Here is a 22,788-nt window from a genome sequence, read left to right on the forward strand (position 1 = left end):
TGATGTTACTAAACAACAACAAAAAAAGCAATTAAAACGTCATGTGGTGAGGGGAGGCCCAGAACCGGTCGTAATCTGCTTGTATGGTATGAAGGGCAATAATATTGAGAATGAAATGCTTACGGTAACCAACGTATTCAAGCATCAAAATCATATAAAAAAACTAAAGAGTTTTTCACGTTATTTGTGTCCATTACTTCAAACATTGAAATGGGTAATAACAAGTTGTGGGTTCGAACCACTGTTTCACTCAGGGGTCGATTGAACAAATCACTCACTTCAAGCAAACAAATCAGCTACCATTATGTTTTTGATTATTATTTCAAAAGAAAAAAAAACGAAATCATTTTTTATAAAACTTTGAAGTGAATGAAGATATTATTTTTATCATCTGACACAACATTCCGTTACTTAAATACCATCTGCAATATTGCAACATTCACTGTCCTTGAAATACGTGAGTCATTTATATTGTATAAACATTCTGATATCTCATTCTAAAAATACATCAATAATACCATTATTATGGAGTGTAACGAAATTGTAGTTGCCATATTGTGTTCATACACGTGGAGCTGTGAAGAGCGTCTATACACTTGACTCATCAACAATTCAACTTATGGGTCATGCGCATCAAGACGCCCATGAGTTTCTTCGTTATCTTTTAGAAGGCTTATATGATGACGTTAATAGAATTATTAAGAAACCTAAACCGACCTTAACGGAGATTAACGAAAAATTGAGCGACAGCGAAAAAACGTAAGAGTCATGGCTGATTTATTTGAGTACATATAACTCTAAGATTGTAGATAATTTCGTTGGTCAATTAAAATCCACGATGAAGTGCACACATTGTGGAGACTCATCTGTAACCTTCGATCCTTTCTGGGATTTGTCACTCCCCATATCACAAATAACTGGCCAATTGTATTTATCACAGTGCTTGGATTTCTTCACAAGAGGGAAAACTTTGGATAGACATGAAAAACCGACGTGTTCAAGTTGCAAAGAGAGAAGAAAATGCACAAAGTCTCTATCGATCCATAAGTTTCCCCGTATTTTAGTCATTCATTTTGAAAGATTTTCTCAAACAGAAAGATTTAGAGGTAAGTTATATGTTTCCATCGAATTTCCTCTAGATGTATTAGACATGAACAATTATGCAGCAGAAAATGTGACTCCTTGTCGTTATAATCTATATGCACTTTCGAATCACACTGGATCTACCTACAGCGGACATTATACAGCATTCTGCAGGCATCCTCATACTGGCACGTGGCACGAATACAATGATTCACACGTGTCACCAATTTCACCAAAATCGCTTGTGAGTGGAGATGCATACATCCTCTTTTATGAAAAGGAGGAAACAAGTTCTCACCTTTGATAGTTTTGAAATGTTATTTCTGTACTGTTGTTTTTAATGTTATAATGAATTAGTTATGTAAGATTTATGTTATATTATAATAATACATAGGTATATATGTATAATAATAATGTAATACAAAGTTTAATATACAAGAGTGATACATATGGCTCAAAAAAATCTTATCAGGTACACAACTACGAATACATATTTGAATATAAATATCGAATAAATCGGTACAGGAGCATGAAGAAATTTTTCCGTAGTTATCTCAAAGATGCGATTTTGTTCCATCACTCAACAAAATATATCAGGATATACAACAGGAATTCGGCGAATTCTACAAGAAATTTCCCCTTTATAAGCGACAGCAGGAATACTTGTTAATTGTACGTGACAATTCCGGTCTTTTAATTCCTTCAGAAATAACAAGTTTTAGACCAATAACTGCAACCGAACTGCAGTTTGTTATTTTAACAGGAAAATAATAATGTAACGAAAATCGGAATATGCTTTACTATTTACAGAATCGATACACTGGTATAATTGGAATTTTTCAGTTATTTTAATGAACTACCTTACTTTTACCGGAGCTCTAATTTCAGAGGAATTTCCTGTTTAATAAACAAACTAAACAGTTGTATTCGAAGCTTCGGATCTCAGTTTTCACAATAATTTTCACTAGTTAACCCTTAACTAAAACAGGAATTTCTTTACTTATACCGGAACTGTAGTGTCAATTCAACAGGAATTTTCCGTTGAATTAAAGAAATTTCGTTTATACATTGCAGTACTAGTTAGTTGTATTCGAAGCTTATAACCCGAGCTTTTACAGGAATTTCCTGTAGTTACCTAGTATTCAACTGGAATTTCTTGTATTTTCTATTTAATTTCCTGCGTATTTTCGACAGTAATTTCCATCTGTAGTTGATATTTTTTTTCCATGAAATTTCACTAGGAATTCACAGTTAGTTCTACCGTGGAGCATTGTTGTAATTTAGAGTACTTCCATTCAAGTGCTATTTTGTTAATTTTGTAACACATTTTGTCTTCTGCACAAAGAGTGACTTCGCGAATATGTTTCTTGAATTTGGGAGAATTTTCCATATATTTATTATGAAGTATCTTAACATTATTCCAACCAATCAAAGAAACATTCGTTGAATATCAGTATTAAGAGACTCCATAATAAATATAAAGATAAATTTTCCCTGATTCCGGACACATATTAGCGAATTCCATTCCGGAATTACTGTCTACAAACGCTCTTATTTTGTTCTAGGGGAAGTTAACCACTAATAAAATTTACCCTTTGAATAACAGTTGTGAAAAATAGGTACTTCACAGGTTTATATGGTTCGCTCTTCTTTAAAAGAGTAAAATTATTTTCAGTTGCTCGCTAACTCTAGGGGTGCCGTCTAGTATATTAAGACAGACTATGTACAATACCCATTAAACTATGCACTTCTAATATAGGTCGGGTATAAAAAATTTGAAATTCGGAATGTTCAAGTTTAGATTTGTTTATTGAAAAAACAATGGTTTTTTTCATAATAAATTGTTATTCCATTTCGTTATAATGTGAACAATGTGAAGTTATAAACATGATAAGAAGACAATAATTTTCACAACAAATAAAAAATACCTTCTGCAAGCTTCAGCAGCTCCTTCAAATTCATGTAGGGAACAAATTGCATGTAGGGTACTGAGGATGAGTCTATGCGAGTCTTGATGGTATTTACAACCTTTCCTTCGTCAGGGAAAATGTCCTAGTTAGTGCCTCTGAATGGTCTAGGTAGGTATAAAATTGAAGTCAGTTAGCAACTAAAAGGAAGACGATAATATTTACAAATCATTATTAGGTATTTCAATGTGGACCTATGTACGAAGAATACTATGGATAGATTCCATAAAGTGAGTGTTTCAACAATAAAACCTGGAACCTTTTTTTAAATATAGAAATATAGGCATTCACAGCTGGCGTCAATGTTTTGGTTGTTTTCTGGATTTTGCCGGACCAGAGCAAAACCCCACGGCAAAACCCGCACTATAGTTACAGGTACAATATACTATTAAAGCTTTGAAAACAATTTCAAAAGCATTTTAAGGAGATCTAATGCACTTCCATTTGTTTTATACCAGATTTTAAAAGATCCTAATATATATGTGTTATATCCTTATTTATTTATATCTATGTATTTAGTTAAACCAGTTGAGTAATCATACAGATTTACGATTGGAACGTTTATATGAATAATTTACGCTAATCAAAATAGTCAAATAGTATATAATGTCCTTTCAATAATTTTTCAGAAAATAACTATTTGAAACTATTACCGTTTTTGTTATAAAATAGGTATCAAATTTTGCTACGTTTACATTATTTTTTGCTTGTACGGTTGGCAACACTTAATGCTTATTCGTTGCTTGACGATTACTTCAATGAACAAGTGACAGACACTTCATAGTCAAACAAAGTGTAATAAAAAAATGAACTTACTTCTAAACGTTTCGATGTAATTGGGCAAACCCCATCCATTTAGGTAGCCGGCGACATCATCGGCGCTGGCTTCTACTTCCATCGAATCAGTCGGTTCACCAATTACTGTATAAATTGTCTCCCCCCATCTTGGATTTGATCTAAGTCTAATACACTGGGAACCAAATAGTATACATATCTAGAATTTGCAGCTCTTGACATAATTATTTTTCTAATAAGTTTCATAATCACTCCACTTGCCACTCACTTGCCATGCAAATCCAATAACCAACACGTATGACGGCTTCCGCGTCGGCGCGTACAGCCCCAGAGTACCGGACTGAATTGTGGGATTCACGGGAATTCTGTTGAAATCGACGTTCCTGAGCTGTTAGAATAGTGACGTGGATCGTAGAGATAACAGGAATGTAATATACTAGTGTGAAGGTGGCCATGTGTTTTCATCCATGTGTTTGGTGAAAGAAAGTCGAGCGCGCTATTCCGCCATAGGTCGTTTCACCGCAATAATCACATGGCTAGCCATGGAAATTTTTACATTGATAGACTCATTGCTGGAAACGAACTGATGAGATTGGAAATGATTCAAATGATGATGAAAATCCTTTTTTTTTATGAAATGAACCGCATTTTATTGAAATTGTACAAACAATTGATAATAATAGAAACAGAAAAATAATTCCAAAAGAAAATTCGTTGCTAAGAATATTTGTTCTGTCAATTAATTAAATACACCCCCGACTACCCTTAATTCAATTTTTATTAAAAAAAATCATAAGTCCTTGCAAAAATACATTGCTGGGAGTATTTTTTCATGAAACCATCGAATTTGGCATGCTTATTAACCCCAGAAGGGTCGCTGATTTTGTCTCACGAAAATAAACCCCCTTCTGCCCTCAATTCAATTTTCATCAGACAAAAATCATAAGTCCTTGCAAAAACAAGGACCTCATGTCCTCATGAGGCCTAGTCCACTTTTAGTATAAAATAAAATATATGATTGGAACATAACAAAACTATCCATATATAAACTATAAATGAAATAATATATTCTACAACGTTTGTAATATAACCAAATAAGTATTGTCAAACATGCGCCAAACTAACTGACTGTTATAAGGAAACAAGTATAGCCGAGGCACCAGTCAATCTAATAATAACACTGATGATTTTCAAACAAGACTCAACCTCTAACGAAAGCAAGAAACTTTATGGAAGGTTCGAAATAGATGAACATTTCAACGTAGCAGACCACTCTTATAATATTCATGCAGTCATTGTTCACTGTGGTTCTGGCGTTGAATGTGGTCATTATTACGCCTTGGTCAAAGAAGAAACGGACTGGCTTAAGTTTGACAATAGTCGTGTCACGAAGTGTTCTGGCGATGCATTGAATTTATTGGAGCCTCTGGAGACACCCTACATTTTGTTTTATGAGAGAGAGGACATTGTTAGATCAAGATCTTCAGATGATGTGGTGCTGCAGGTTTTTCCAGGTTTTCCTGCAGCTGAAAAAGCAAATGCGCCACTGAAATCAATGAAGTCGCCCCGGAGCGCCAATTAATTTTTATTGTTGTATTTATTTTATTTTTATCGTTGTTTTAACACATTTTAATAATTTTATAAATATATAGTACTGAGTAGGAAAAAACAACAATTGTAGAACATTTAAAATGAGAAATTATCCATAAAAACTAATTATCTATTCAAATGAAATAAGTGACATGCTTGTGAAAAAGGTTCCAAAAAATCGAATGATTCTAGAAAATCATTGTATATTCATCCAAAATAATTAACAAAAAAATTAATGATAGTCCACTATACGAATATGAAAAAAAAAGTACAGCTTTTTAAAATTTAAAACACAACAGTATCCAATAAAAAACTTTGGTTGGAAATATAACGGAATTCAACTATTTATTGAAGATTTGAAATTAGTCAATGATCGGAAAACCCGCTGAATTTTCCACAGTTTACATTGATTATTCTGTATAGGAAAACATAGTTTATGAATTTTTCTGTTACATATCCTACAATGGCTATAGGAATTTTCAACAGTTTCATTTTCGCAAAGGAGACAAATGTTTCCTCGATCATCTGACTGTTCTAAAATATTGTTCATAAGAACTATTCTGAAATCATCCATATTTTCTGGTTCCGACAAGGAGTTCTTCTTCAGAAGCTGCATAAAAAAATAGCATACATTATTCCCGCAATTATATCCATCTCTCTGTTTAATATGGTCATGTGTTCCATGTGAAAATTCCATAAGCTCTATCTCTGCGAATTTTCGGTGGGATTTCGGGATTCGAATTTTTTTTCTTATGAATTTTTTTTTAATGAAAATTGAATTGAGGGCAGAAGGGGGTGTATTTTCGTGAGACAAAATCAGCGACCCCCCTGGGGTTAACAGGCTTGCAAAATTCGATGGTTTCATGAAAAAATACTCCCAGCAATGTGTTTTTGCAAGGACTTATGATTTTTTTTAATGAAAATTGAATTAAGGGTAGTCAGCGGTGTTCTTTCGCGAGATTAAATCAGCGGCCCTTCTGGGGTTAACAAGCTCGCTGAATTTGATGCCTTCATGAAAAAATACTCACAGTAATGTGTTTCTGCAAGGAGTTATGATTTTTTCTAATGATAATTGAATTAAGGGTAGAAGGGGGTGTATTTTCGTGAGGCAAAATCAGTGACCCCTCTGGGGTTAATAAGCATGCCAAATTCGATGGTTTCATGAAAAAATTTTCCCAGCAATGTATTTCTGCAAGGAGTTATGATTTTTTCTAATGAAAATTGAATTGAGGGTAGAAAGGGGTGTATTTTCGTGAGACAAAATCAGTGACCCCTCTGGGGTCAAAAAGCATGCCAAATTCGATGGTTTCATGAAAAAAAATTCCCATCAATGTGTTTTTGCAAGGACTTCTGATTTTTTTTAATGAAAATTGAATTAAGGGTAGTCGGGGGCGTATTTTCGTGAGACAAAATCAGCGAACCTTCTGGGGTTAATAAGCATGCCAAATTCGATGGTTTCATGAAAAAATACTCCCAGCAATGTGTTTTTGCAAGGACTTATGATTTTTTTTAATGAAAATTGAATTGAAGGTAGTCGGGGGCGTATTTTCGTGAGACAAAATCAGCGAACCTTCTGGGGTTAATAAGCATGCCAAATTCGATGGTTTCATGAAAAAATACTCCCAGCAATGTGTTTTTGAAAGGACTTATGATTTGATTCAGAAGTCTCTCCCAAGGGTCCAAAGCTCGTTCGTGCAAGATTTATTCTCTCTTCAGATTCAATTTCTCTTTTCAAAAAATCTGAGAGCATTAATAGAATTTTAGTTCCATGAGCGTTACCTCCATATGGCAACTGTAGTTACTGCATTCATAATGCTATATTTCTCCAAAACTTTGAATAGTTCAGCTGGCGGTATACTCATCGCTTGTTCCCAATGTTTTGAGTTGAGTTTCCAATTCATCATTCAAAGAGGACAACGTCATAGCTGATGTATCAGTTGCTTATTTTAGAACAAGATCCAGCAATTCTCTGACAGAGACCTCTATCAGAAATTAATCCCTGGCAAAACGTGTTTTCAATTGATCGAAAGATTTTCCATAATTTAAACCAGAAAGCGGAAATCTTTCGAATGATTCTCTGGCCCCAGTATCTAATTCTGTTGCCTGTAGTAGTATTGAAATTCATTATCAAGATTTATTTCTTCATTCTCCTGGATTTTCTTGAACTATCTCCGATAACCAATCTAATTGTTCACGTTACCATCAAACTTTTCCAGTTCAAGTTGCGGAATTCGAAATATTTTTCTGGTATCTCCAGTGGACTTATTGAAAACAGTTTCCTAATACCCTTGTGACACCTCATTGATTACAATATCGCATATGATTCGGTAGTTCATGATTTCGTGTCAGAAGAATTCAATTCGGTCAAACTCTTGTTCTACCTCTTCTTCAGCAGGATTCCTCATCCAGTGCGAATATTCTATCAGCTTTTTCTTCTAGTCGTCGTATAGTTGCTAAAACTTGTTCTCTGCTTATTGGCTTCGTTAGTGTCACATCTAGGTCATTGGTAGTTTTGATGAGTAGTCTTCGTAACTTCTCCCTTCCTCTCTTGAGGTTTTCTATTGTTATGGTGTCCTGTCACGGTCGCCAAATGTTATGTTTCGCTAAAAAATCGTTACTTTTCTTTAATAAAATAGCTTTTACTTTCATTCAACTCCAAGACTTTTTTCTGACAAAACTAAATTTTTTTCGTATATGAATATAAATTATACAGTTCATAAAAAATTCAACTCAACCCAACAACTGTCAATTTAGAGAACTTAACGAAAAAGGGCAGTATGAAGAAGACTTGAGCTGCAGGTGAACACTGGATCATAGGCAAGTAATTTGTAAACAGGCCAAATCATGCCCTGAAGAATATGACAAACATCAACAAAAAACCTTGAGTGGGAGATTTGAGCCGGTTCTAAGCCTCCCCCCACCACTATGACGTATTAATTGCTTTTTTTGTTGTTGTTTAGTGAAGTCAAGGCGATGTGACCTTGAAGTGTCTGGTGTATGGATCGTTCAGAATTTTTTTTCCGGTTCTGGGCCTCCCCACACCACTATGACGTATTAATTGCTTTTTTTCATTGTTTAGTTACATCACGGCGATGTGACCTTGAAGTGTCTGGTGCAGGGATCGTTCAGAATTTTTTTTCATATGAAATTTTGTGTGTGTGTGTGTGTGTCTGTTACATAGTGACTTAATTATATTTGCTTGGTGTGTGGGAATGCATGGTACAGGGTTTACATCCTTCAGTTATTTCCATGAAACATGACCTTGAACATGGAATTCAACTTTGATATTAGGGAACTAATATGCAGGGTTTGATATTGTCCTTCATGTGTACTCTGTACCTGTTTGTACAGAATAAACACACGTCTGCATACCACGAAGATCCATCGACTGATGAGCGGTCCTTCTTCACCATCGTGACAGAGAGCGTACACGTCTGCACTCCGTGAAGTTTCAACTACCACTGTTTGCTTGTATCGCCTTCTGTCAACACATTGAGTTGGAGTTGGTGGTGGTGGTGGGGCAGCGCCTGTGTTCGACGCATCGAGCTTCGACCTTGATCTACGTCACACCCTTAACGTACGTCACATGGTAATAAGGATAAGGCGACTTTGAGATAGTGTTTTGGGTTTGACTTTGAATGACTTTCATTGACACTTTATATTTTCACAGCTATTTCGAACAATGTTCAAAGTCGCATAACCTTGGGGATTGACCTTGAGATTTTTAGTCTGTCTCGGTCACATTAACATTGAAATCCTCTACATACGTCACATGATGTCGACAAGGTGACTTTGAAGAAGTCTTTTGAGTTCGACTTTGAACGAGCTTTATCTATGTCACACCCTTGAACTATGTCAGAATGTGATACGGTCAATGTGAATTTGAGGTAGTGTTTTGGATTTAACCTTAAATGACCTTCATTCACTTTTCATATTTTCACAACCTTCATTGATTCATTTGGTTATTTTGACTTTGAAATGACCTCTACATACGTCACATGATGTCGACAAGGTGACTTTGAAGAAGTGTTTTGAATTCGAACTTGAATGACCTTCACCTACGTCACACTCTTGAACCACGTCACACTGAGAGTAGTGTGACGTACCACGACCACAATCGAATCATATAAAAGACGAGTTGTGATCGTGAACGTCGTCATTCAGTACATGAGAGCAAGCACATCGAGATGAATTCTGAAAAAATCGCAGCTGTAGCTTGAATTTCGCTTTTCTTCCGACAGTGTCGTCTTTCATTAGCATATGAAACCGGATTACGGCCAAAAATATACATTTTTTTATTAAATAACTTATCTATATTGAATTTTATAAGAAAAATAGTTATGACAAAAGTTGTATGACATTAAATTCACAACAATTTTGATTCCTATAATTTTTTTCATAAAATCGATATTTTTCGAGAAAGGGTGGGGGTGAAATTTCGTCATTGTATTATCACGTTTATTTTTGACTTCGCGAGAAATTTTGTGATGAACAAAGTTGTATAAAATTGAATTTCCCACAATGTCGACCCCATCAATTTTTTTTCATAGGTTCGATATTTGTATCCATTTAAATCTAAAATGAGTAGGGGGTGAAATCTTATAATGGAATTATCTCATTTAATCTCAATTTCACACGGAAAATCACAATGATCAAAGTTGTATGAAATGAAATTAAAGACGAAGAATTTTTTTCCACATTGTTTATTCCACGATCACAAACTGCTTCTTCTAACCTTCCAATGTCTACCAAACTAATTTGAATGTTTATCTGTCGTCATCGTCTTCGAATTGTAATTTAGGGAAATAAATGTTGATTATGTCACCATGTCGTCAACTCCCTTCTTGATCCGCTTCTGGAGATCCTTCACACAGTTGCTAATGTGGGCGACTTCCAGCCGGTACTGTTTCGTTGAATCACCCTCAACACGGTACTCCTCATTGACTCCGACGATGTCCTGACTTCCCCTTTCATTGTTGGTTTCCACCTCTGACAGTTCAGCCTGCAAGCAACTTTTCCGTCCGACTAGTTGTTCCTGTCGAACCACAAATCGTCGCTTACGTGTGGCAATCTCTGCCAATCTCTCATCGCTGTCCCGGATCACTAGTAGCTTCGTCTTCCTCTCTCGGCATATTCTGCCGAGTTCGAGCACGTCGATGACTAAGTTGCAGCTCCTCTGCGGTGTCGGTAAGTCCATCTTGCTGCCAGAGGGTGGGACGGAAGTTGCCCCCTGAACAGTTGGCACAGGCATCGGTTACGGAGGTACTATGGATCCGGCTTTTGGTAAGTTATGCGTCCCGGTTGTGGTCTCTAAAGATGTCATGGTGGTGGGCATCGGTGGCTGAGGTACTATGGATCCAGCTTTTGGTAGGTTATGCGTCCCAGTTGTGGTCTCTGAAGATGTCGTGGTGGTGGTTGGCTCAATGTTTAATGCAGTGGATGGCATCTGTGATGCCGTCGGTGGTTGATTTTTCGTATTGACCGTCTCGTACTTTGAAACGGAGGTATCCAACGTAGAAGGGGCTCGCCAGGGTGGAGGTCATCGGAGGCTGCCGATAAGGATTCCTCTCATCCCATATTTTCATATATTTCCGCAGCTCCGACTGCTTTGGTTCCACCTTCGGCTCCACCTGCTTCGACTTAGCGGCGGACACTTTCTTCTTATTCGATTGGGGGGCAGCAAACTCATTATCGCTACCGCTCGCTGTCACTCTCTTGTTGGCCCTCTTCGAACCCTTCTCCGCGTCTTTGCTGTTGCTGCTCGTTTCAGAAGAGGGAGTGGTTGAACGAACATCCTCCATTCTGCTACATCCAGGTCTTGGAGTCGTCACCATCACAGGTTCTCCAGGAAGGGGGCTGAGTGGGAGTTCTACATGGAATTCCGTTAGGAAGTCCATGATATTCTCTGGTAGCTCTGATCCCTGCACCAACACCACGTCTTGCAGGATATTCACCTTACCTTTCTCAGATTTACCGGGATCAGTGAAAAGAGACATACTCCAAACTGGAAATTCACAAAATAATTAGAATGGAATATAATAATAGACATTAATAATATATCTGAAGAATGGTTGGTTGGGTAACAGGATCAATTTTTTCTCAAAGAAACAATTGTTTTCTTGCCAACGCTTCGAATTCAATTAAATTCTTCAGGGCTTTGTAACAATGCAGTTTCATAAACATACCTTCCACAAAAACTTATACGATGAGTATCGTTTCTATTACTCACCCAAAAGTAGTTTCTCCGTGTTGATATAACTATTTTGAAAAATACATTAGACATATTAGATACACTTAAAAAAATAAAATAAAAAAAAATTGCAACAACTTCGATAGAACACCAACGCAAAGGGACATGAATGTATAGACTCCAATTACTTTTGTTACAATGGGACTATTTACAAACAAATTTTTCGGGTTGGTAATGGGTAATTGTATATCAACCATTTGTGCAGATTTGGTCATGGCAGAACTACAAAATATATGCATAAAAAGTTAACAAACAAAAAAAAACACCCCAAGACATGCAATCTAATGTAGTGTATAAATTGAACTGTGGAAGGTGTCATAATTGCTATGTTGGTCAAACTGGACGGTATCATGAAACACGCATGAGAGACTCTGAGAAACTAAATATAAGCAAAAACTCCACAGCCCTGATTGAACATGAAAAATAATATGCACACATTTTTGATTTTGAACGTCCACCTGTTCTAGATGTTCAACCAAATTTATCAAAAAGACTCTTGAGCAAAACACACACACACACACAACCCATCCATATATGAACCATCATGCATCAAATACTTCAAAGGGGGGGAGGGGCTTAGAACCGGCTCAAATCTCCTACGAGAAATTTTTGAATTATTTTTCAAAACATAACTTCCACAGTAAAATCAATATTATAAGGAATTTGAAATCTAGAGCAATTACCATTTCCAATTTTGATTTCCATAACAAAAATCTCAAATTGATTGAGAATTACCTACTACAAATAATTTCTCTAAAGCCCTCATTAGAAAAATAATGACAGAAAGAAGTTCCTCTTACCAAAATACTGAGGTGAAACCCAAATATCACAAAATGTCATCTATAGAAAATTACCAACTCGAAAATATTGTTTGTAAATACTTCCATTGTAACAAAAGTAATTGGAGTCTATACATTTATGTCCCTTTGCGTTGGTGTTCTATCGAAGTTTTTGCAATATTTTTTTATTTTATTTTTTTAAATGTATCAAATATGTCTAATGTTTTTTTCAAAATAGTTATATCAACACGGAGAAACTACTTTTCGGTAAGTAATAGAAACGATACTCATCGTGTGAGTTTTTGTGGGAGGTATGTTTATGAAACTACATTGTTACAAAGCCCTGAAGAATTCAATTGAATTCGAAACGTTGGCAAGAAAACAATTGTTTCTTTGAGAAAAAATTGATCATGTTACCCAACCAACCATTCTTCAGATATATTATTAATGTCTATTATTATATTCCATTCTAATTATTTTGTGAATTTCCAGTTTGTAGTATGTCTCTTTTCACTGATCCCGGTAAATCTGAGAAAGGTAAGGTGAATATCCTGCAAGACGTGGTGTTGGTGCAGGGATCAGAGCTACCAGAGAATATCATGGACTTCCTAACGGAATTACATGTAGAACTCCCACTCAGCCCCCTTCCTGGAGAACCTGTGATGGTGACGACTCCAAGACCTGGATGTAGCAGAATGGAGGATGTTCGTTCAACCACTCTCTCTTCTGAAACGAGCAGCACCAGCAAAGGCACGGAGAAGGGTTCGAAGAGGGCCGACAAGAGAGTGGCAGCGAGCGGTAGGTCACATCGCCTTGATGTTACTAAACGATGAAAAAAAGCAATTAATACATCATAGTGGTGGGGGGAGGCCCAGAACCGGAAAAAAATTCTGAACGATCCATACACCAAACACTTCAAGGTCACATCGCCTTGACTTCACTAAACAACAACAAAAAAAGCAATTAATACGTCATAGTGGTGGGGGGAGGCTCAAATCTCCCATTCAAGGTTTTTTGTTGATGTTTGTCATATTCTTCAGGGCATGATTTGGCCTGTTTACAAATTACTTGCCTATGATCCAGTGTTCACCTGCAGCTCAAGTCTTCTTCATACTGCCCTTTTTTGTTCAGTTCTCTAAATTGACAGTTGTTGGGTTGAGTTGAATTTTTTATGAACTGTATAATTTATATTCGTATACGAAAAAAACTTAGTTTTGTCAGAAAAAAGTCTTGGAGTTGAATGAAAGTAAAAGCTATTTTATTAAAGAAAAGTAACGACTTTTTAGCGAAACATAACATTTGGCGACCGTGACAGGACACCATAACAATAGGAAACCTCAAGAGAGAAAGGGAGAAGTTACGAAGACTACTCATCAAAACTACCAATGACCTAGATGTGACACTAACGAAGCCAATAAGCAGAGAACAAGTTTTAGCAACTATACGACGACTAGAAGAAAAAGCTGAAAGAATATTCGCACTGGATGAGGAATCCTGCTGAAGAAGTGGTAGCACAAGAGTTTGACCGAATTGAATTCTTCTGACACAAAATTGTGAACTACCGAATCATATGCGATATTGTAATCAATGAGGTGTCACAAGGGTGTTAGGAAACTGTTTTCAACAAGTCCACTGGAGATACCAGAAAAATATTTCGAATTCCGCAACTTGAACTGGAAAAGTTTGATGGTAACGTGAACAACTAGATTGGTTTAAATTATGGAAAATATTTCGATCAATTGAAAACACGTTTTGCCAGGGATTAATTTCTGATAGAGGACTCTGTCAGAGAATTGCTGGATCTTGTTCTAAAATATGCAACTGATACATCAGCTATGAGGTTGTTCTCTTTGAATGATGAATTGGAAACTCAACTCAGAACATTGGGAACAAGCGATGAGTATACCGCCATGTTAGTTGAATCTGCATTGCCAGCTGAACTATTCAAAGTTTTGGAGAAATATAGCATTATGAATGCAGTAACTACAGTTGCCATATGGAGGTAACGCTCATGAAACTAAAATTCTATTGATGCTCTCAGATTTTTTGAAAAGAGACATTGAATCTGAAGAGATAATAAATCTTGCACGAACGAGCTTTGGACCCTTGGAAGAGACTTCTGAATCAAATTTTCCGTTCTTGAACAGGAAACGATTTGCAATTTCATGTGACGTTTGGAAGATTTCTTGTATATCAGTATTATGAAACGAAAAAAATTATCATTTTGAATGAAGTAATTGTGATTTACTAATTGTTCATTGGAGGATTTATGGACCTAGAAATGAAAGATCCAGCTGGAGTGGAGAATAGCGATGGCATTGATGAGCAAACAATGGCACATTTCAATAAAACCATTAAGATCAAATAGGTACGAAATTCATCTTCGATGGATCCCAGAGCATTCTCCACTTCAGTCCAACATATATACAGCAGAACTACGTCTCCTCTCAACTACCAAGTAACTATTGAGTCTTGAGCGATTTAAGTAATAGAGGAAATAAATGACAATCTGAAAGAAATGGTGATAATTGTTTCAGTAAAATACGCCACAATGCTGTTATGAAGAAATCAAGTATGTTAACTAAAATTGGGCCAGTTTTTGATGCTTCGGCTAAATATTTCAATAGGGATGATGGTGAGAGCGCCTGGTGAGCCTAGTGAAAGAACTTCTCAGGAGGTGGATCGATAGTCAATTTCAAAAAATCTCTACGATTATTCCAACTTTTTCCATTGTATTCATTGTTCTAATTGCAAGAAGGGGGAGGATGTTGAGTTTATTTGAATTTTCTATACACCGTATATTTTATATTACCATGTATTCCAAAAAAAATTAAGTGTTCTTGTTGTCGTATGAGTCTTCGAGTTGAATTGAAGTCAAAGTTATTTTCCATCAAAACATAACAGTGCTGAGTGATTAGCTCTGTAATAATTCTGAACTGAATGAAATCTTTGAATATTGAAATAGATATTAGTCTCCTTTGAAAATGTTCATTTGATATGATTATTTGTGCTGGTATTACATTGAAGAAAATAAATAACAATATTTTCTTTTTCAGCTATACATATGGAATGTTCAAGAGAGGCTACAGTAAAACCTTGGAAGTAGATGATTTGTACAATCCAATAAAAAGTGATAGAAGTACAGTATTGGGAGATAGGTTAGAAAGGTGAGCTCATTTTAATTGTTGTTTTAAATTCGCTGATACTGAATGCTTGCGAAACTAACACGTTTGAATCTTATCGGCTGAACATATTGAAAAAAATTAATGGCATAGTTAGCTAACGTTTGATAATGTTTTGTTTATACGACGTTTGGATAAAAATATACTGACTCAATATTCAACCGACTATTGAGTCAATGTCAAGAATAATACATATTACAGACTATTGAAAGATAGTTTTCATTGAAAACACTTCGGAAACTTCGATTTCCGATTCATTTTCAAAGTATTACTTCAACACCATGTGATGAGGTAGATAATATGTTATTCCTAAATTATGTCTATCTGAAATAAGTCTGTTTCCCAACCTCAAATTTTGGCAGTTCGAAAACATAACAATTCACACAACTATGTTTATATTATGTGAACAATCAACTTCGACAACCCCAAATTTTTTTTCTTCACTATGATATTAGTGTTGGTGTTTGTTTGAAGGTGGTTGACAATGTTTCGTGGTGTATTTCAACAGTTTGGACTTCCATTATCAAATATAATATAAATTGATTTGAAAACTGAAATTACAAATAATTAACATACAAGCAACAACAAAAAATATATAAAAAATTGAAATAATAATAAAAGCTGAAAATTGAAAAATATTATTAACAAGAAATAAAAAATAAAAATTAAAAGATTCTAAACCAAGTTACGACACGACGTTTCGATTGTTAGTATCCACAATCGTCTTCGGGTGATAACTGGACTTGTTCCCCTGAGATCTGACTATTTGTAGGTCATTTGAGTGCTTTCACCTATCCCCTCTTCCCTCTCTCCGCTTTATTGGTTTTAGCGGGAGATGACCATTTGGCGGGAGTTGGTCGTTTTTCGCTTGATTAGATGTTTCCATATGTTACGTATCTCTACGCTGGCTTGACTAAATGCGTTGTTGGACAACATATACGCGGCTTCTTTAGTCAAGCTAGCGTAGATAAATGTAACATAAGGAAACCTCTAATCAAGCGAAAAACGACCAACTCCCGCCAAACAGCCATCTCCCGCCAAACGGTCATCTCCCGCCAAAACCAATTAAGCAGTGAGAGGGAAGAGGGGATGAGTGAAAGCACTCGAATGACCTATATATAGTCAGATGTCGGAGAAATAAGTCCAGTTATCACCCGAGGACGATTGTGACATAACTTGGTTTGAAATCTTTATATTTTTCATTTTTTGTTAATAATATTTTTAATATTTTCAGCTTTTATTATTATTATTTCAATTTTTATTTGTTTGGTTGTTGTTGTTGTATGTTATTTCTTTGTAATTTCAGTTTTTTGTTTAATACAATTGTTTCGGTTAATCTTTTTTGATTGGTTTTCAGGGTTATCAAATCAATTTATATTAGACAATGAAAGTCCGAACTGATGAAATATGATCCATCAAAATCAATCAAACTCCTAGTTCATTCACGTTGACCGGAAGTTGATCGTAATATTTCAACATTCCGTTCAATTCGTACCATCAAAGGTGCGTATTCATTTGCAACAAAACAGTCCGAACGAAGAAAGCACGCAGCGTGCGCAGAACAAATTCCCCTAGTGCCTAGTGAGTACGTCGCGCCGAACGCGCCAAACATTTTCCAATATTTGTCGGTTAATGCGTTTTGCACAAAGGAAATTTATTCGTTCGCCGGTCTTCAGTTAGTACGGGAGTGAGGAGCATCACGCGCGTTTTTGGTTTTTTCGTGAGTTTTTGCTGGTTATATTATTTTATTAATTTGATACAAATAATATTTTGAAATGAATTGGTATGGATTGGAGTAAGGAAAAATGTTTGGAACTGATAGATGAGTTTGAAAGACAACTCGTGTTATGGGATCCAAAAAATAATTGTCATTATAATAAAATAAAAAAGCATGATGCTTGGGTGGCGATTTCAAATAAAATGGGGTGTACCACAAAAGAGGTGAAAACTAAAATGGAAAGTCTTCTATCGAGTTTTCGACGGGAAAAAGCAGAAGAGACAGAATCCATTGGAACCGGAAAAGGTATTTATTCCAACTTTTTTTTTCAATTTAAATGTTATTTTAAAATTAGTGTAGTTTTACTAAATAAATAAAATAAAAAACTTTTGATATGCAAATATGTCTATATTGATGCTTAGCTATTAATATGGAAAACTTTTTTCCATTAGTTTTATAAGAAAGGTACTCTTCATAAAAAGTTCGATTTATAATTCGATTTGTAATTATGAAATTCACTTCCACTGTTAAATGGGGCCTGCTTGCCATTCATTGACCCAACACAATGAGGAAATTGCCACTTTTCTTCATACTGTCTACTAATCTGTAACCATTCTTCGGAACTGCTGAGCATCTAAAAATTATTTTTAACGTAAAATAACTCCCCTATTTGGCAATTTTTATATAGGTAATTTTTGGTCTTTCAACTTTTTTTGACGAGTTCTACAAGCCATTGAAATAAATGACTCAACTTTGAAAACATCCTGTATCGACTAAAGTATAAATCAGGCGAATCGTCTTAACAATCTTGTGTTTTAGGAAAATGATAATGCACCACCTTCTGAAAGTAATAAAGGAGATGTATCCACAGAAGCCACCAACTCACAAGAAACCAAAATACAGACTGAAAATGCGCCGGTATCTCCAAAACCACGTACATCTGCCATTCCTGTGAAGCAAATCCAAAAACGTAAAAGATCAATTGAACCATCGCCATTGGTAGGAACCTCAAAAGTTGACCACGCTTTAGGCTTTCTTAAAAATGCAGCAGCTAATAATGACCTTAGAGACGAATGTGGAGTATTTGGTCAACATGTGGCTCATAAGCTAAGGAGCTATAATAAAATAACCAAAGCTATTGTGCAGCACCACAGAAATAATATTATCTTTAGTGCCGATTATGACACTCAATATCCCAATCAATCAATGCCCATACAAATTTCTGTGCCAAACCCTTCATACTCTCAAACTTATTCTCATCAATCCTCCCCTAACCTAACTTCTTTACCTTTCCTTCCCCACACTCACAATCCAATTATTCAGACCAGCCCTCCCCGAATTTAATTTCTCCTCAAAACTCAGTGCCACACTCACAACTTTACTTCTTCAACCTACCCCCTACTTCGCAAAGCTATTTAAACGAAAATGAGGAATTTTTTTTTAATAGTAGGTATATTGTTTTCTAAATAATGTATGAAATAAATTTAATAAATATAAAAATGTATTTACGTACCTTTATTTTATCCTTAAGTTCTTGAATGAGTGCTTCGCAGGTTTCAATGATTATAACGCCAATTAATTGTTTTGAAGTTCTAAATAAGTATTGTAGGCTACTGTACGAGTCCCCTGTTGCTAAAAAGCGAAGTGTGACTGCCAGACGATCTTGCACCGGAATTTCCTTTCGAAAAGTTGTGTCTTTTTTGGCTATTTTAGGACCTACTAAACATATCAGATTTTCAAAATCTTCTGCACCCATCCTTGTAAAATTTTGCATATGCATATGATCTAGGTCATTAAGTAATGCCATATTTTGACGACGCAAAAAAAGGCGCCTCGCCCACATTCTTCGTTGTTTTCTTTTTTTATTTTTTTTAGCCTCCGTTGATGCCTCTATAATTAAGAAAGTACCAGCGGCTACGGCAATATCGTTTGCATCCATCCTAAACACCAAGAGACTGAGTACTAAACACAGAAATTACTAGTATAATCGCAGCGAACAACTCAGGCGGAACGCTCCGCGCAAAAATGTTTGTTGCAGGTTGTTCGGCGCGCGCTGGAAAAAATTTTGTTGCAGAGGGCGCGCGCGCTTTGTTCGTTCGGACTGTTTTGTTGCAAATGAATACGCACCTTATAAATATTAACATTCCAGTTGCAATAACCGTTTACACTGTAAATCTCAGCAGAGTAGAATTTATAAGTTCAGCAATCAAATATTAATTCATATTTATGAAACAGTTAAAAGCAGTACCCGAACAAACAAAGAAAACACAAAAATTTTGGAAAAAAAAATATTTATTTGTTAACATAATATGTAGCTATATACACTTTTCCCAGAGACGTTCAATAAATTCGATACCGTTTTTATAGTAAGAACTGTCTTGCTCCTCGAAATAGCCCTTAACTGCTGACACCACTTCTTCGTTGTTGCAAAATCATTGTGTAGTTAGCCAATCCTTGGCTAATGGGGTGCATGAGGAAGCAATTCAAACTTCAATTCGTTCATTTTGGTCATTGCGATCATGGATTTGTGAGCTGGTACATTTTCTTGATGAAACAACGCTTTTTTTCTCAGCCAATTGCGGCCATTTTTGCTTGATTTATTCATTTAAACGTTGCAATAGTTCGCATAATACCTGCCGTTGATACTTTCACCCTTTTCAAGATAATCAATGAACATTATCTCAGGCGCATTCCAAAAAATTCGATGCAATGATCTAACCTACGGATAAAACGGTCTTCGCCTTCTCTTTGAATCCGGTTCTCTCTTTTGAGTCCACTGTTTTCATTGCTTTTTTGTTTCGGGTGCAAAGTGGTGGACCTATGTTTCATTCATTATTATGAAACGACGCAAGAAATCTGATTTGTTGGTGTGGAACTTTGCTAAACACTCAGTTGAAATATCTTTACGATACTATTTTTGGTCGAGTGTGACCAAACGCGGCACCCATCTTGCACACATCTTTCTCATGTTCAAATTTTCAAATTTTTACTTTGTGTTCATTATTTGGAAATCAATTCTATTTGAATTATATACGATATGATTGGCATATAACTTCAAAAAGTTTTTAATTTTTTTTTCATTTTCAGGAATTGGAATAAGCATTTAGAGATATGCAAATCACGAAACAAAAAAACGAGCCTCTTCAAAGTATTGTTAGCCACTTTTTGGCCAGAATATTTATATCTCGGCTTCCTTCTAGCAACAATGGATCTAATATTTCGCTTGATACAACCTATTATGTTGGGATATCTTTTAGATTATTTCAAACCAAACCAGACGACCACAACGAAAACTGACGCTTTATGGTATGCAGGTGCTGTAGTCGCCTTAAACACTATCAGTGCTCTTTTCATCAATCAATATATTATGGATGCTTTTCATTATGGGATGAAAGTCAGAGCAGCTGTTTGTGCCTTAATTTATAGAAAAGTGAGTAATAATAAATTATCCAATGAATAAATGTTACTATTACTCATGATTATGTAGTTTCAAAATGGGGGCGAGCAATAGCCATTTCTCGCGAGTAGAATACTACATTTTCAATATCACTCAAGTCAATAATATTTTGAAATGATGTTCATTCGTGAGGGATATTCCAAATGACAGTTACATTATTGACACTTTTTGCATTAGTCATAAAAAAGGCAATTGAATTTGTTGAAAATATTTCATTTGTATGAGATATTTGTTACATTTTGGTCAATTGAATTCTGTTTCATAGATAGCAGTTGAATTCTGAAAACATTTGTGAATCAAAAATGTTGAACTTCAAGAGATAACCTGGTATTCATCGAGAGGGAGAGGAATTCCAGAAATTTATAACATGAAATTCTTGAACTGTATCGGAAGAATGTATATGAATATCGCTTTGATTATTACTATACCTATTCATGAAACAATTTAAGGGGTTGAATCATTTTAGTAAAAAAACAAGTGTCAGTTTTTCAAAACAATAGAGCAACCAATTTTTTGGAAAATGTTTATCCAACTTTGATATGAAAAAAAAGGTGTATTGTTTCTCACATTATTGCCTTCACATGTATTCAAAAGGTGGTCTGGATAACACAGGCATATGACAGTGGTACATTACAGGACAGCGGGTATGATATACTCAAGTAGAAACGTGAATGAGCATCCCAAACACCTCGTGACCCTAGATTAGGATTGACATTTAGACAAAAAGACGAATGCTGTCTTGTAACAGTATGATTGAGTGAAATATAACCATCATTATTTGACCAATGAATATTCAGATTTGGATAGGACAAATGGAATCATTTGAAAATAGTTCAATATTCAAAAACAATATTGATTGCCAATCAGAAACTGGTTGAAGTTTAGCTAATATATCGAACCTTCTTCTTCTTATGACAAAAACATTTGACTCACTTATCTATCATCAAATAGAAAGTGGGAAACTCTCTAAGAAAGGAAGAAAATTAATTGAAAGCTTCAATTAATATTATTCATAAAAAAGTGTGGATTATGCAGAAACTAGAAGAATATATCCTTTCAGATATTTGTAATGGAATTAAAACGAGTGTACTCATTGTAGTACTTCTCTGTATGAATCAATCATTTTGACACTCTTCAATATATTCAGATGATAATACTCAAGTTTCATTACACAGTTCGTGATAATAATTTTTGTAAATAATCAGGAAGTGTGTACGTATCCACCATGCAATAAAAGGTAAAGCTGGAACCTCTGACGTAGAATAAATCCGAAGCGAGCACCTTTCTCGATCACCAGAATTTCAATACTCTTCTCGACGCGCGTATCACCAATCAAGTTGTCATCTTCAGGAATTAAAAAACTGATTAGAATTCTTCATCTTTCACTGAAGTTCTGGTGATTGCGAATGGTAATTGTTTTCGTATATTCCATGTAATTAGACTATTAGAGTCTGTTTGGTTATGAATAAATGGCTGAATCAATGAATAATTGAATGACCAAGGGAAGGGCCGAATGAAATACTTCTGAAATATAATAGGTACTACATTGCAATCTATAAACAGTTTTATAGTTCTAAACTTCAAACACTAAAACTTCTGTATCGTTTTCATCAAGAATCAACTTATCAACATAAAATAAAATTAAAATTCATCATTATTTCCAGATTTTTTATTTTCATCATGTATATTTATTCCTCAGGCCCTGAGACTGAGCAAGACTGCCCTTGGAGACACTGCATCTGGTAAAATAGTAAATTTGCTATCGAATGATGTAAGCAGATTTGATATCGTTTCGATATTCATTCATCACATGTGGGTGGCGCCTACGTCTTCTATTATCATCATGTACTTTCTCTGGGCAGAAGCTGGTTATGCTGGAATTTTGGGAATTATAGCAGTTTTTTGCGTTGTCCCATTACAAGGTACGTGTGAAATTCGAAAGTACTTAGTTAACATCTGGTCAATTTG

At 35.4% G+C, this 22,788-nt stretch overlaps 1 protein-coding gene across 2 annotated transcripts in view; it reads left to right on the top strand.

The window, feature by feature from the left end:
- The window catches only part of LOC111511378 (ATP-binding cassette sub-family C member 4), a 197,209-nt gene that overhangs the window by 115,780 nt on the left and 58,641 nt on the right, over window positions 1-22,788 (top strand). For both annotated transcript variants that reach the window (XM_074185489.1, XM_074185490.1), the window contains exons 3-5: window positions 15,521-15,631; window positions 20,451-20,793; window positions 22,520-22,742. In XM_074185489.1, the coding sequence (XP_074041590.1) occupies window positions 15,521-15,631; window positions 20,451-20,793; window positions 22,520-22,742 (677 nt within the window). The remainder of the gene's footprint in view (window positions 1-15,520; window positions 15,632-20,450; window positions 20,794-22,519; window positions 22,743-22,788) is intronic.

Source organism: Leptinotarsa decemlineata, unplaced genomic scaffold (assembly GCF_025532065.1).
Source record: "Leptinotarsa decemlineata unplaced genomic scaffold, Ldec_3_MD MMD2_tig00026375_RagTag_RagTag, whole genome shotgun sequence".
Classification (NCBI taxonomy): Eukaryota; Metazoa; Arthropoda; class Insecta; order Coleoptera; family Chrysomelidae; genus Leptinotarsa; species Leptinotarsa decemlineata.